Source organism: Eublepharis macularius, chromosome 7, assembly GCF_028583425.1.
Source record: "Eublepharis macularius isolate TG4126 chromosome 7, MPM_Emac_v1.0, whole genome shotgun sequence".
Taxonomy (NCBI): Eukaryota; Metazoa; Chordata; class Lepidosauria; order Squamata; family Eublepharidae; genus Eublepharis; species Eublepharis macularius.
Genome location: NC_072796.1, coordinates 8,420,790 through 8,437,329, shown reverse-complemented (window position 1 = coordinate 8,437,329; position 16,540 = coordinate 8,420,790). Strand labels below are relative to the sequence as shown.

At 45.7% G+C, this 16,540-nt stretch overlaps 1 protein-coding gene across 2 annotated transcripts in view; it reads right to left on the bottom strand.

The window, feature by feature from the left end:
• Positions 1 to 922: 922 nt before the first annotated feature.
• Positions 923 to 16,540, bottom strand: part of KIZ (kizuna centrosomal protein) — a 142,895-nt gene continuing 127,277 nt past the window's right edge. For both annotated transcript variants that reach the window (XM_054984293.1, XM_054984294.1), the window contains 2 exons: positions 9,293 to 9,336; positions 923 to 1,514 (listed from right to left, as the gene is read on the bottom strand). In XM_054984293.1, the coding sequence (XP_054840268.1) occupies positions 1,411 to 1,514; positions 9,293 to 9,336 (148 nt within the window). In that variant the 3' untranslated portion in view covers positions 923 to 1,410. The remainder of the gene's footprint in view (positions 1,515 to 9,292; positions 9,337 to 16,540) is intronic.

The window sequence follows — 16,540 nt, the reverse complement described above, 5'->3', positions numbered from 1 at the left end:
GACGGTGCGTATCTAAGGGGTAGAGGAAAGCTATCCGCCTAGAATCACTATACTGCCCCCTGCTAAGGCCAGGAAAACAAAGCCTTTCCTCTGGGTACTGCCGCCTTTCTTCCATGGCCAGGGCAATGCCCTTGTTACTTGTGGGCTGAAGGGGGCAAGATGCTTCCTTGCATTTGAGGCTGTAGCTGGAAGGAGGGAGGGGATGGGGAAATTGTGCTCCATAGGCAGAAAGTCTCTCCATTCACGCACACCTTCCAGTGGATCCAAACTATCTGTCTAACATTAAAATATTAATATGTACATTAAACCAAAAGAACTCCCCCCACCTACAAGAAACCAAAAACCAGCCTGACAAACATTGTGTAAGCAGGAGAAAGGGGAAGGGGTGGGGGAGACTGGGCTCGAGTCTAGCAGCTTATGATAGCCTAGCCTAGAGAGCAATGTTGGGGTCAGGTATGCATATCCTAAGACACACCCTGACCCCAATCCCCTCCCTCAAATGACAGGAAGCGATAAACTTTTAAGGGCTAGGCTCCCTTTGAGTCTTAGAGGGTTCAAAGGGAGGGCATAAATTGAGATTGAAGCCCACTTCGTTGGCAGTAGCAGAGAAATTTCTGGGTGGATTGGTCGTCTTTCCTCCTCTGTCGCCTGCCACATTCTCTTATCTGTAGCCCCTTCTGAAGAGCACTGGATCTGCCACATCCCACTGGTAATGGAACTGTGACACATCCATCTCTTTTTTTTTCCTGGCTGCAGTGAGTGGAGCAGAACCATGAGATTCTTGTGGCTGCCTCTTCACATTATGTTTTTACGACCATTTCTAAGCTGCAGCTTTTATTAACAATCCTTATAGAATTCAATGAGCAGAGGCCACATTGGGGCAGCACTTGAAATATATGATAGTAATACGAATTTCTTCAAGTAGGTTGCCAAGTGTAAGATTTATTACAGAAGAGTCATGATAGAGGTCCACTACATGAGAATGTTCTGTGGATGATAGAAATACTGGCCCGGGTATATATGAATGTGTGATTTGTGAAATCACACTGTTGACTCCCACATCCAAACTGCCAGCAAAGTCAAGGCCAAGCTAAACACTATAGGCAAATGCATGTAACAGTCACCCAATGACCCCTTTAGAACAAGAAAAGCCATTTCCAAAGGGAGAAAGGAGGAGCAGAAGAGGAAAGGAGCACTTAACCTTTTCCCTACTCCATGCTTCCTTCCTTGTAGTGATTTTCAAACATGTTTATGAGAGCAAGAGCCAATTCTTAAGTTTCTCACCACAGAGCTACACATTACACCCATCTGCAAACATGTGTTTGGAACTCGAGGGGGGGCACCGCTTAGGGGAGCAACTTGAAGTAGAGAAGTGTTTGTCACATGTATGCACAGAACTCATAGCCCTCCTCAATCATAAAAGTCATTAAAGTCATCTTCAGGTGAGCAGTGTACTTGAGGACGCAGAGCTGCTTCAATATCAGAATTGCTGTCATCAGAATCACCCCAAAAGGCTGCATTAAAAAAAGGGGGGAAAATTAGCATTTAACATCTATAAAACTGGTGACTCACTATCTTATATACTAATAGCCAAGTGGCCCTGATCTGTGGATACTTAAATCCAGAGATGGGAGCCATGATTAGATAAGACACATCTTCCCATACACCTGAAAAATGCCACAGGTTCACAGAAAAATCTGAAATCTAAAAAAAAAAAACCCTGGGTTTTAAAAAACTCAAAATGATAAAAGGAGCACCTGTAGCTTTAACCAGATGCCCTCATCGGCTATTGCTAGGCAACCATAACAGTTTAACCAGTATTCCAGGCTTGGTTTGTCAGTAAAAGGCAGGGAGAGGGGGCAGGGCCCTTTCTAGGGCTGTTTTGGCCTTTGCAGGAGGATTCATTGGGGCCAGGCCCAGAAGTAACACCGGACAACTATACCATGCAACTCACCGAGGCCTAGCTGCTTGCTACAGTTCAACATCAGCCCACCCCCGCGAAAGTCAGTGTAGCATAGTGGCTAGAGTTTCAGAGTAAGATCTGGGAAACCCACATTTGAATCCGTGCTGTGAAAGCTCACTGGATAACTTTGATCCAATCATAAACTCTCAGCCTAACCTACCTCTCAGAGTTGTAAGGATAATATGGTGGCAAGAAGAAGGATGTAAGCCAAATTGGGGAGAAAGGTGGAGTTTAAATGAAGTAAATTAATAAATATAGATGAAGATGGGGGGAAGATACAGGTAAGATATTTAGTAGATTTGAAGGAGAGAAGAACGTAGGGAAAGATGAGCATATGGAGGCTGTCAAAGGGGGGAGAAAATAGAGTGGGGAAGGTGATGAAACGGGGCCCGCTCAGCTGGCACTACGCAACTAGTGCATAGGGGAGAGATGGCTGACGGGCTGAATGAAATTGTTAGTGTGCAGCAGTAGTGAAAAAGTCAAATTCCACACTAGGGATTATTTCAAAAGGGACTAAAAATAAAAGAAAACTTATGCATGTATATGGTATGGCCAGATTTGGAATACTGTACACAGCTCTTATCGCCCCCTTTTTTAAAAGGTGAAAATGGAAATAGTATAGAAAAGTGCAATCAAAAAGATAAAGAGGCTCAAACCGCTTCCATACAAGGAAAGGCTATAAAGCTTTAGAGCTGGAGGAAAGACAACCAGAAAGACACTTGGCTGAGATTCACAAAATTATGCATTGGATAGAGAAAGACTTACATTCTTATAAGCCTTGCCATTAAAAGAGTGTTCAAGAGAAAAGCTCCAAGAGCGTCATGAAGAACAAACTAAACCACAAATAAAGCAAATCAAATGAAGAAAAAATTATGTGAACAGTCTCATATCATTATCCATAAATAATTCATGTATAATCCAAACATACAGACTGCCAAAAAAAGGAACTCAGAGGCTAACAAAGTCACCCATATAACAATGAGGTCACACGATAATATCAGTCATAATAGATACGATCAGTAAAGTGCAATATGCTTATATACAATAAATATCAATAAATTACAATAGAAAAGTGACCAATGCAATAAAAATAAAGTGACAGTGCCTCGAGTTACAAGAATTTTTTGAAGTACAATATGCTATAGATACAAATTATTATTATGAATTTTATAAATATAATTTTCTAGGGAAATGTTCATCTAATCCAGAAAGGATGTGAAAAAATTCATTGAAGAGTAACTGCAATGGGGGTACTAGTGTTTCCATCCCGTTTCTGTCATCCTTCTTCTGGGCAGTTACCACACTATAAACAATTCATATAAAGAACAATAATGACACAATATACATCATAATCTGAAAATTGGAAAAACAAAAATTATTAAACAAACTTACAGTACAAATCACAATTCAAAGTAAGGAACATTTCCAAGCCATCTCAAGTAGGTATTCAGGCAGCTATACAATGTGGTAAAAGCTATCAAAATATAAAAGGAAACAGCTGTGGGAAAAATCCTACATTAACAGATTTAAAGGTACAGCACAGCAAGTCCAGCCCAAACAAACAATTCAAGTCAAATAAGATAAATCCATATTAACATTCAATCCTTCAGGGGAAACTGTATTAAGCTTAAAAATCCACCAAGCCTCTTTTCTGAGTGGATCCCTTCTAATAAAGTTGGGGTTTTGTGGATCAGCTGACATATAAAATAGTGAAGTGCAGATCCCTATTACGATGTCCTACTTGTGAGAAGTGAGGCACCAAAGGGGCTTCAGTCATATTATGCCAAATAAGAGAGATGCTCTTGTATTCTCAGCCTAATCACACGGGTGGTGTTTCCAACATATAATAAGTTACACTGACAATTAATTAGACTAAATTTTCTGTATTACATGTCTGAAATTATCTTATCAGGAAATGAATGGAGCCTCACTACATGCTGCATGAATAACGTGGCTAGTTTCTTGGCTGTGGGTAACTTGGTGCACGGGATGAAATAGGCTTGTTTAGAAAATAGGTCCACCACTACCCACTTCACCATTTTCCCCTTACTTGGGTGGAGGTCTGAGATAAAGTCCATAGATATCACGGCTCAAGGGGGAGGGTTCCAGAGGTTGTAACAGTCCCAGTGGTTCCACCCCCCCTCCGTTTATCCATCAAGCAAACTTGGCAGGTAGCTACATATTCTGACACATCTTTCCTCATTTTTGGCCACCAAAATTGGCATTGTACCAAGTTCAAAATTTTCAGGTAGCCAAAATGTCCAGGCAACTTGGCATCATGACAATTTTTTAACACTTCCCCCTGCAACCCTTGCAGCATGTACATTTTGCCGCTTCTGTACCAGCAGCCATTTTCTCCTCTCTCTAGTGGCTCAGTCAGCTCTCCCCGGCTTCCTTCTCCAGTTCAGCTTTAACTCTCTCCTCCCACTCCAAGGGGAAAGAGGGAGGGTGATCTGCTCTTTTGGCTTGGCTCCTGGTGATGACAGCCCCTCTCAGCTGGGCAGGGGAGAACATTGTATCCACCTCCTCCTTCCTTTGACTATCCTGCGGAAGGTGAGACAGAGCATCGGCCAGAAAGTTTGACTTCCTAGGGAAATGTTTAAGTACAACATTAAATCTGGAGAAAAACTCCACCCAGCGTAGCTGCTGTGCTCCCAGCTTATGGGGCTCTCACAACGCCTCCAAGTTTCTATGATCAGTCCACACTTCAAAAGGTACTTTGGCCCCCTCTAAACAATGTCTCCAAGTGCAGAGGGCTAGTTTGACTGCTGCCACTTCTTTATCCCAGACCGCCCAGTTCCACTCAGTCTCCAAAACATTTTTTGACACGTAAGCACAGGGATGCATTTTCCCGTCCTTCCCCTCTTGCAGGAGGACCCCGCCCCCCCATGGCAACATCGCTGGCATCCACCTGTATTACAAATCTGCAGCACTCATCTGGATGGGGGAGGATGGGTTCAGATGTAAACAGAGTCTTTAACTCCTCAAAAGCTTTTTGACACTCCTCCATCCATGCCAGTTTAGCACTCGGTCTGGTTCCGCTGGGGTCCCTCCGCCTTTGTTTTTAACAAGTCTGTGAGCAGCAGGGTAGTCTGAGCAAAGTTCTTAATAAATGGTTGGTAGAAGTTTGCAAACACCAAAAAGGATTGTATCTGCCACCTAGTTTTAGGGGTGTCACGGTCAGGGCTGGGGTTCCTGCTTGGGCACTGGGCTGAGCGGGAGGGAGAGAGTGAGAGTCCAAAGCAGGCCGGGGTTGACAGCCAGAAAGTCCGTCCGTCAGGGGAGCAAGCAGAGGAGAGTCAGAAAGCCGAGCCGAGGTCTGAAAGCCGAGTCGTCAGTTCCACACAGAGACAAGCAAGGGGTGGTCAAGGACAAAGCTGAGGTCAGGACACAGGAGGTCTATCTGAGCGAGGGCAGGCTCCAAGGCAGAGGTGAAACTTCCAAGAGCCGAGCTGCTGGGCTCAAGGAGTGGTGAATGACGTTGCTCCCACACTGGGCTCTGCCCAGCATTCCCCTTATAAGCGCAGGACGGCATAAGAGGATGAGGATCAGGTGTTTCTCATTCACTTGATTTCCCTGCCTCGTCCTCGGCGTTCAGCTCCGCCCATCACTGTGCTTGCAGGTGCGCACTCTTTCACCATTTCCAAACCGCCTCTCTTGCTCGAGCCCTCCACCTTGCTGCTGGCTCACAAGGCTTGGCTCTCTGAGGCGCTGGTTCCTCCTCCTGTCTGGGCGATCCCTCTCCTTCGCTATCTTGTGCCAAGGGACCGGGTTGCTGGTTGCTGGATGGCTCTTCAGGGACTGCGGGTGAGTCTCCTGCTGGATCTTCCAACCCCTCCTCCTCTGAGGAGGAATCGTCAGCCGGTAGAGAGCCCAACTGATGCAGGTCTCCGACAAGGGGCTTCCCATCCCAATACCACCTTGATTTTGGCTGGGTCCATTCCCAAGCCCTTGCCTGATACTTGATAGCCTAAAAAGTCCAACTTCTTTTTGTGAAACTCGCACTTAGAGAATTTGGCAAACAACTTGTGGCGGTATAGGGTTTCCAACACTTCCCGTACCAGTTTTACGTGGGAATACATAAGCACATCATCTAGGTAAACAACCACCCCTTTGTAGAGTTATTTGTGTAAAACTTTATTGATTAGATTCATAAAGTCCTCCAGGGCCCCTTGGAGCCTGAAAGGCATCACCCTATATTCAAATTGCCCACAAGGGGCAATTTTTCCACTCATCTCCCTCCCTTATCCGTACTCTGAAGTAGGTGTCCTGTTGGATCTTCGTGAAGATCTTCTCTTGAGCTACCCCTCCCAACAGCTCTTTGATAAGTGGGAGAGGATAGGCATTAGACATGGGGAGATGGCACTGAGCCCTCGGTAGTCTGTGCATAGTCTCAGGCCCACATTTTTATTTTCACAAAACAGGAAAGGGACAGCATGGGAGGAACTCGCCGGATGGATGAAACCCCTTGCCAAATTTTTGTCAATGAATTTGTGCAGCTCCGCTCTTTCCCCCAGGCTCATTGAGTACAGTTTCCCCTTAGGTAATTTTTGTCCTGGAATCAGTTCAATTGCACAATCGGTGAGTCTGGAGGGGCGGGGTAGTTCATCTGCCTCCTCGTCCTCGAACACTTGACTCAAATCCTGATATTCCAAGGGGATCCTATCCCTTTCTTCCATGGTTAGACACACAGTCTCTGGGAGGGGGGGGGGACTGGGGCCCCATCTGGCATCCCACACATGCTTCTGGCAGCCTTCTGAGGGGAAGCATAACTTACCTGCCTTCCACCTAACATATGGATCGTGGTCATAGAACCACCTCCCGCCCTATACCAGGGGGAACTTTGTGGTTGGCCTGACTATGGAAGTCCTTTCTTCCCAATGTCCCCCCACATCTAGCAGGGTTAATTCTGTCTGATATCCGGGGGGGGGGGGTTCCTTTCATTACTGTCCCATCCATCTGTTTGAATACCAGGGGTTCTGGTAGTTTTACCACATTCAATCCCAACCCTGTTACTAAAGCAGGGGCAATCAAGTCTCTACTGCATCCCAAGTCAATTAAAGCTCTTTCTTGGATACTGGTCCCCCTCTGGGGATTTAGCAGGGTGATGACAATGAAGAATAAAGCTCCTTTTGGCCTCACCTTCTGTGGCACCGGATCCTCTGCAACCTGCCGACTGGTGCCTTTTACAGCAGGTCTCTGTCATTTCCCACCAGGAGTCCCAGCTCTCCCTCCCCAGCCGACGATAATCCTCTGCTGGAGGCCTCTGTATCCTCCTGTGCCTTGGTGGCCACAACTGCCATCTCCTTCTTCGGGATCAGACAAGTTTTAGACCTTGGCTGTCCCTCCGACGGTCTCTTTGGCTTCTGCCCTGGCTCTGCGGGAGCTTGTTCCACTGGTGAACACTCTACTGTAAATTGACCAACTTCGCCACATCTCAGGCGCAGCCCTTGCCTCCTCTTTCAGTCCTTCCCATTGGGGAGGGGAAGGTTGCCCCGTTCCTTTCCATTCTCTCGTGGTTGTACGTCTCCAGGGCTCCTCCGCTACCTGGCTTGATGTTGCAGCTGCAGTAGCTTCACCACCTGCTCCCAGTTCTCAATCTCGCAGGCTAATTGGATCCATCCCAGCAGGGTTTGCGGATCGTCCTGCACCAAGGCTCTGGCTACCAGGTCTGGATTCAGGCTGGCTCTGAAGAATTCAATCTTTACTCCCTCCATCCAGTCTCTCAACTTGGCTGTGTACTCACAGAACTCGGCTGTATACTCGTGGATGGGACAGTTGCCTTGCCTCAGGCATTTCAAACGGGTCCTCGCCCTCTCTTCCTCCAAAGGGTCTTCATACTGTTCTTTAAGCACGCATAGGAACGCTTCCACACTTCTCAGTTCTGGAGCTTGGGCTGCAAACAGGGTCACGTACCACTTTGCTCCTGAGTCTCCCAGCCGGGACCTGATGTAGCTTACATGGCTAAAGTCGTTCAGAAACATGTGGCCCCACTCCCGCAGGAACTCCCCCACCTGCACTAAGGAATAAGCCAATTCTTTGGGATCTCCCTCGAAACGTTCTACGAGCTTCTGCAAGGCCAGAGGGGGCTGACCTGGGACCCCCGGAGCCACTAACTCGCTATCATCCAATGGTGGCCTCGGCCCTAGGGCCGGAGGGGTCATGGGCTGGTCGGGAGATCCTGGAGGTAGGCCGTCCGGGGCTCCTTGAGGCGGGGCATTCTGGAGTAGCTCCCGCAGCCCCTCCGTGATCTCCATCACTGCATGCTTGACTTCCTACACTTCCTCTCATAACTAGTGTACACTGGGGTAGGGGGTCTCCTTCCCCTTGTCCTCTTCACTCTCGCCTCCCTCCTTCGCCTAGGTGGGTTCTTCACCGTCACAGTCCTCTCCTGGTTTCTCCAGGATGGTCACCTCTCCCCCGAGGCTCTGCTGAAATAGCTGGGCCTTTGTTGCTCTTTGCACTCAACCAGTGCAAGAAACTGGATCCGCTGCAGCTAGCTTTGGCTTCAGCTTCTCTGCAATGTCTTTGAGTACGCCCTCAGGTTTCACTGTAGTGCCACTGCCTGCTTCTTCTGCCATAGTGCAGGTGGAGGGATCGCATTGGTTCTGTGGGATTCCTGGCAAAATGTCAGGCTCTGCCAGGGGATTCTCCTAGACTACTTCACTCCATCAGACCCGGCTGGATGAGTTAAAGGTCTTTATTAGAGATTACCACCATTAGAACACAGTACAAAGCAATTGCCAGGAATACCAGAGCAAGATCCAGTGGGCTAGTTATATCCTCCTCTCTCCTCCCCGCTAGTCTTGGTGCGCAGTTTCTCGCGGGAAAGCTGGAAGGGGGAAGAGATGCAACCACCAAGGCTCCAAGGTCAGATGGCTGGTTCCCAGGCGCCTCGAGCCCCATCCACCCCCACACCTATAGATAAGACACCCTGACTGCAGCATAGCAATAGCAGTGAAAATAGTAAGAGAACAGCAGAACTACACACTAACTATCCCCCCCCATCCCCCAAAGTAAAAGACACCACTGAGCATGGCAGGCAGGTCGCAGGCCTGCTTGACACGGAGTTTCTATTTTGGCAGTCTATATGTTTGGATTATTTATGCATGCGTTATTTATACATGAATTATTTATGGATAATGATGATATGAGACTGTTCACATAATTTTTCTTTAGTTCATTTGATTTGCTGTATTTGTGGTTTAGTTAGTTCTTCATGGCACTCTTGAAGCTTTTCTCTTGGATATTTTCCGTTATTCTCTCTTTTTGTTTTTGGTTAAAAGAGTGTTGGCATTCCTAATTGCTTATATCACCATTTTTACTCACCTTTTGATTTTATTGTAGTTACCACTCCCTTTTGATTTTCATCCCTATAAAACAGAAAAAATATTTATATCAATGTTTCTGTACTTGAACTTGGATGCAGTTGTGAAACAGGCGGCATGGAAGAGGAGGACACATTCAACACACATGTCCCTTTTATGACCAAAGTGAGCTCTATAAAACCATTTCTGCATACATTTCCACCATAGTCCCATTTCAGCTGCAGAACAAGATGGCTGTAAAGCTTATGGGCTGGTGCTTGTGACATCATCACCACCCTGAGCAGTTTGGCAACTGTTTTTATTTTTTATAAGGTTATGTGTGGACATATGTTCCGAATGTCCTGACTTAATCATTTTTAATCGTAGAGGGCTTGCCCAAAGTGCAAGAGGAAAGGAAAGGCTGATGGCTAAGACAGCATATCATGTGTGAGTATCCATCAGTGGGAAGCACAAGTATGTTAATTGCCACAGAATATAGACTCCATAAAATACATATTCCACGCATACTTTTATTTTGCCTAACATATGCCTTTCATTTGAAGAAAGCAGATTAACTCTTAAGGCCAGTTCCACGGGTAGTATTAAAGGTCTTTAAAAATTAGCTGCTAACTTATGACCCGGAATGTCCTTGCTGAGGACACCTGAACTTTTTATGGAAAAAAGGGGACAACCTGGATTCTAAAAGAACTCTTCCCTGAACCCTGAAAGTATCCTTATTCCCTGGTTGAATAAGTATTGCTAGGGATCAACAGTTGGGTTCCCATAGCCTCTCCCCTATCCTTATGTAAATGTTGTAGGCATTCAGCTGCCTTTGATCTACCTTGATGCAAATACAGCAGCAATTCTGTTCCACTAAATGAATGCCCTTGTGTCTAGAGCATCACAGGCCCTTTTGAATCTGCCAAGCAAGCCGGAATCATTTTGATCTTTTGTGCACTGCCTGCTTATTGTGTTGCTGCTGCAGCAAAATAATCTCACCAGGGACAATGGTGTACGAGAATTAACTATTCTATTAACAGTCTTGCGATAAAACATTGGAAAATGGACACCCAATCTATTTTAATGTGAGAGATCTAATAGAAGAGAGATGATATTTTCTGACAAAGGTGGCTCAAACTAAGCCAAACAAACCCTTTTCATCACAGTGGAGTTGCCAACACTGCATGAAGATTTTTTTAATCTGTAGGTACCAAGTTTAAAGTGAAACATCACGAGGGGACAAATGAGAATATTGGTCTGTTAAACACTAATTCTATGGAACATGTTCTAATACTGGAATTTTCTTTGAACTTCCATGCATAGGCTAATTCTCATGTTAGACAGAGCATTGAAAAAATACAGTGAGGCTCAAGACCTTACAAGACCTTACTACATTGGGGCAGAGGCACACCTCAAGTGAATAATCCCCTTTGACCTTAGCAGTTCTTAAGGCTTACATTTACTAGCATGAACACCAGAAAAGTCAGTTATTTAACTGTGCTACCACAACGCTCAATATTTTTGAATTCTTATGTTGAAAAGATATAAACTAACTTATTTCATAATTATTTTAGTAATTTCTATCCCACTGTCTTCACCAAAGGCAAAAGGCAGCTTACAAAACCATCTTATTGTATCTGTTTTCATTGAATGTTGTAACTGTGGATCATATTGCATTTTCTGCTATAGCTATGTCCTAGCTATAAATAATATTGTATTCACTAGCAGTATGTAATCCACCTTGGCATACAGTGAGAAAGGTGGACTATAAATAAAAATAATCCTAAATAATACTGTTTTAATATTTATTTTATGCTGACATTTTGACAGCCCGGATGAACAGTTTGGAGGGAAAAAATTAACCAGCAGAAAACATGGATCAACAAGTGCTTCAGCTTGTACTAAAAACTGGTGAATAGGATGCAATTCAACAAAGACAAGTGCACAGTATTACATCTGGGCCACAAAAATGGGAAGCACAAATACTGGATGGGAGATACACTTCTGGGCAGTAGTATATGTGAAAGGGATCTTGGGGTAAGAGTGGACTGTAAACTGAATATGAGCAGTCAGTGTGATGCGGTGGCAAAAAAAGGCTAATTCAATCTTGGGTTGTATCAAAGGGGCCATAGCATCGAAATCGCAGGAGGTCATAGCCCCTCTCTATACTGCCTTGGTCAGGCCACACCTGGAGTATTGTGTGCAGTTCTGGAGGCCTCACTTCAAAAAGGATGTGGACAAAATCGAGAGGGTGCAGAGGAGAGCGACAAGAATGATCAGGGGTCTGGAGACTGAGCCCTACAAGGAAAGGCTGAGGGCCTTGGGAATGTTTAGTTTGGAGAAGAGGAGGTTGAGGGGGGACATGATTGCTCTCTTTAAATATTTGAAAGGCTGTCATTTGGAGGAGGGCAAGGAGCTGTTCCAGTTGGCAGCAGAGGGTAGGACGCGAAGCAATGGGCTAAAACTACATGCACAAAGGTACCGGCTGGATATTAGGAAAAACTTTTTCACGCTCAGAGTAGTTCAAAAGTGGAATCAGCTGCCTAGGGAGGTGGTGAGCTCCCCTTCACTGGCAGTTTTCAAGAAGAGGCTGGATGAATACTTGTCAGAGATGTTTTAGGCTGATCCTGCACTGGGCAGGGGGTTGGACTAGATGGTCTGTATGGCCCCTTCCAACTCTATGATTCTATGATTCTATAGTGCTTGAACAGGAATTCTTCTCCTCTCCCTCCATCATTTTGTTTAATTGACTCTTAGCTAGAGATGGGCACAAACAGAAAAAAACCCGAACATCATGTTCATTGTTGGTTGCCATCCACTAACAGGTACTCACGAACTCTTACGAGCATGACCTGTTCACAAACATGTTCGTGGGGGCCAGCAGGCTCTCCTCCAGCCATCATCCAAGTTTGGTCAAGATCCCTGTTGCACCACTCCCAGAAACCTGACCTGAGCAAGCACCAGGAAAGGTACCAATAATAAATAATAGCTTGGCCCCAGAGCCTGGCAGCAGCCCTGGAACTTGAAGGGGTAGATACCTACCACACCACTCCCAGAAACCTTACCTGAGCAGACAGCAGGAAAGATACCAATAATAAATAATAGCTTGGCCCAGAGCCTGGCAGCAGCCCTGGAACCTGAAGGGGTAGGTCCTTATGCCACCACACACAAAGAAAATTCAAGCTCCAATGCATTCTCTCTATCAAAATGCCAACAGCAGCTGTTTCTCCCTCTCCAAAGCTACAGCTAGGAGCCCTCCTCCCCCCTGGTATTTGCTCCAAATTTGGAACTCCACACTTGAAAGGAAGACCTGCCTATCAAGCTAAATCGGGCTTAGATTGGGGTTTCCAGGGCAATAGCAGGAGTTCAGACAGAGTTCAGACAATCCCTGCCTATGTTGCCAAGGGAACTGATTGCAGGTGCCAGACTGTCTGGCTTGACAAACAGCAATGAACAGCAACAAACGAGGCTGGCAACAACCACCTGTTCATTTAGAATGGGGCCTCACGAACAGCTTGTTCGTGAACAGCAGATTGGGCTGTTTGCGGCTTTTTTTTGTTCGTATTGCTGTTCGTGCCCATTTCTACTCTTAGCTGGTCTCAACATTTCATGCCTCCAGGAGCATATTCAGTACTCATCACATCATTTTTGTAGCTCCCCAACCTTTGCTTAATTAACAAACCTGTATTCTTCAGCTTATAAAAAGAGTCCCCAAATATGTAGACTTCCATATTGTCTGTTAATTACCTAGTTGTACTTTTTATGGACTGGCATGGACCATCTGTTCAATATAGCCTGTGGGTACCTGTGAACATTTCTTTTTATTTTATACATGTTAACGATAGAACGTTTTGGAAGTCTTTCATTCATAGTATCACTATAGGTGGGAGGCGACTTGACGGCACATAACACACACAATGTATGATAGCACATTATATTATAGCACATTATATTATGAGGCACTATTCTTTGTACTTGAAAAGTGATACACTCAGCATCTAGGTAGAATTTTTAAAAAGGTTCCCTCTGATACAAAAGAAAGTGTGTCGTTATGCTGGTGAATGTTCTCTTGAAAACTAATCTTTATTTACTGTAAGGTCCAAGAAAGCTGAAGACCATGTATGAAGAAATTTTGTAAAATCTAGGACAATGGATTTTCCATTGTCACAGCATTATCACAGCACATTGTCACAGCAAAAAATGCTTACTACAATCTCACTCTAGCCTGGAAAATGGCTTCTGACACAGCTGACCTGGCCACCTGGATCCATGCTTTGGTAGCATCAAAACTTGACTATTATAATGCATTATACATTGGTCTTCTATCTAAGTTAACTAGGAGGCTCCAATTGGTGCAAAATGCTGCGGCTCGACTATTATCAGGTGCGAGCAGGAACTTGAACATCACTCCCATCTTATAGTCACTCCACTGGCTACCTATCAGTTACTGTGCTCAATTCAAGGTATTGGCAGAATATAAATGACGTAAACAAACAAATAAATATTTTAGAGCGATCGCTGCTTTTCCTAATGCTTGAAATAGCAATAATATCACAATATTAAACAATATTAAGAGATATTATCAAGGAAGAATGTGCAAAGACTATTCCTGTAGCTAAAAGACAAAAGAAGCCCAGATAGATGGCTGAGGAAGCTCTTACAATTGCTGAAGACAGAAGAGAAGCAAAAGTAAACAGTGACAGAAATAGAATCAGAATACTAAATGCAGCTTTTCAACGACTTACATGCAGAGACAATGAAATCTATTATAATAACCAGCGCAAAGAAATCAAACAGAACAACAAAAAAGGAAGCTCAAGAGATCTGCCAAACACATCATCAGTTCTCAGCTGCGGGTTATGTGCCATCAAGTCATCTCTGACCTATGGCGACCCTATGAATAAAAGACAGGCAGAAGAGGAGAGGGAAGCAGGAGAAGTGAATGACTGTCATGGGACAGTCTGAGCTCAGTGAAAGTGGGGATCCCTCAGGAGGAGAGGAGCCTCATGTAGCCAGCCCTGACTCCTCAGAAGAGAAGCTTTGTGTAGCCAGCCCTGACTCAGTGGAGGCTGGTGATCAGGAAGAACAGCTGCTGGCTAATTAGAGTCCACAGCCAGTAGCTGAGACAGAGCCATCAGCACCCTCCAGCTCCTACACCACTGGAAAAGCCCAGCCAGGGATATCCAACACCACAGGGGAAGCCTGGCCAGGGGCTTCCACCCTCCCAGGTTCGCCCACACCCAAAGAACGCTGCAAAGGTACAGAGTAGAGCTGCAAGAGAGAAGGTGCAGTGGTCACCTCCTGGGACGATGCCAGCTGCTTGTGGATAGTGATGATGAGTAGCATTAGGATAGAGCCCAAGCAGTTGGCTGCAAAGCACGCCTGGCAATAAAAGCCAGTCTAGAGGAACTGCCAGGCATGAAAGCAACCAATTGAATTCATGTTACTGCTGCGTCCACTCCCTTGAACCCTGCCTTGCTCCTGTAGCCTTTGGACCGTGCCCTGTCTCTGCTCGCACTTGGACCTGACTTTACTGGTACTGACCGAAGGACCCCCTGACTTGGCTCTTGAACTTTGGACTCGTGCTCTGACACTGGACTGGACTTTGACTACTCTACTTGGGCTAGCCTGGCACCCAACAGTGACTGACCAACAGGCAGAGGAGTTGTACTTGTCTGGCCAATCACAGGGATTCTTTGATGGAAGAGGCTTTTTCATGCAACAACATAAAAGTAGGGTTGGCTCACAGCAGACTCCATTTTGATTAAGATTTCTGGGAAGTGTGCTGTGAATGAGCTTCTGGCTGCTCTGGGAGTCTGTCTGCCTTTTGGATTTGCCACTGCCTTTTGGTTGTGCACTTTGGATTACTGCTGCTGCCTGCCTGGAGGACGGCATCACCTGAGGAACTACAGCCTGCCTGATGGACCCACCTGAAGAACTTCTCCCTGGTTTGAGATTCATAGACTTATTTTTTTCTTATTGGGGAGGAGGAAGTGAAGAGGGCATGGGACACATGGAAGTGGAAGAAAAAGGAAGGTAGTGGTCATCAGGGACTCTCTGTTCAGGGGTATGGAACGCCATGTGTCCAGGCCAGATTCCCTACTCTAAGAAATGTGTTGCTTGCTGGGAGGCAGAATTCAGGATATTACAAGCCAACTGCCGAAACTGATCAGACCAACTGATCAGTACCCGTTTGTGCTGGTTCATGTGGAAATGAATGAGAAAGCCGTGAATACCATCACAAGAACTAAAGCGGACGATGAAGCTCTTGGAAGGCAGCTGAAGGCAATGGGGGCACAGGTGGTATTCTCTTCTATCTTTCCTGTCAAAGGAAGAGGAATGCAAAGGGAGGAGACCATACTTGAGGTGAATCGTTGGCTGAGGTGGTGGTGCCGGCAGAAGCACTTTGGGTTCTGGGCCCACGGGATAAGTTTTCTCAGAGGCGGCCTTCTGGCACATGATGGACTTCACCTCTCAAAGTCAGGGAAGAAAATGTTTGAAAAGAACCTGGAGAGCTTCATCAGGAGAGCTTTAAACTGATGCCACAAGGGGAAGGGGACGATCAACATGGGGATTTCAATGAAGAAGTGATAACAGCGGGGGCCCACCTGGGTAGGACAGATCAAACAAAGGTACAAGGCTAAAAGTGCCTATATACCAATGCCCGAAGTATGGGTAATAAGGACGAGCTTGAGCTTCTCTTGCAAACAGAGGGCTACGATATAGTAGAAATTACTGAGACTTGGTGGGATGATTCCCATGACTGGAATGTGGTAGTGGATGGGTACAAGTTGTTCAAGAATAACCAGAAGGGTAGAAGAGGAGGCGGAGTGGCATTGTATGTGAGGAAGAGGCTTGATTGTCAGCAAGTTCTAGAGAATGTGGTTTACAACCCAGTGGGAAGTATATGGGTGGAAATAATGGGAGGAAGGACAAAGGGTATTGTTGTTGGAGTCTGCTACAGACCGCCTGATCAGGGAGAAGAAATGGATGCTGCCCTCTTTGAACAGATTGGTAGAGTATCCAGACATAAAAACCTTATAATTATGGGTGACTTCAACTTCCCCGATGTGTGCTGGGAGACAAGCTCAGCAAAGCGACAAGACACATGCAACTTCCTGACCTGCCTGGCCGATAAACGTCCTTTTTCAAATGGTGGAGGAAGCTACAAGGAGCTCGGCCATACTAGACTTAATATTAAACAACAGGGAAGAATTGGTAGATGGGGTAAAAGTGGTGGGGACTTTAGGGGGAAGTGACCATGTCCTCC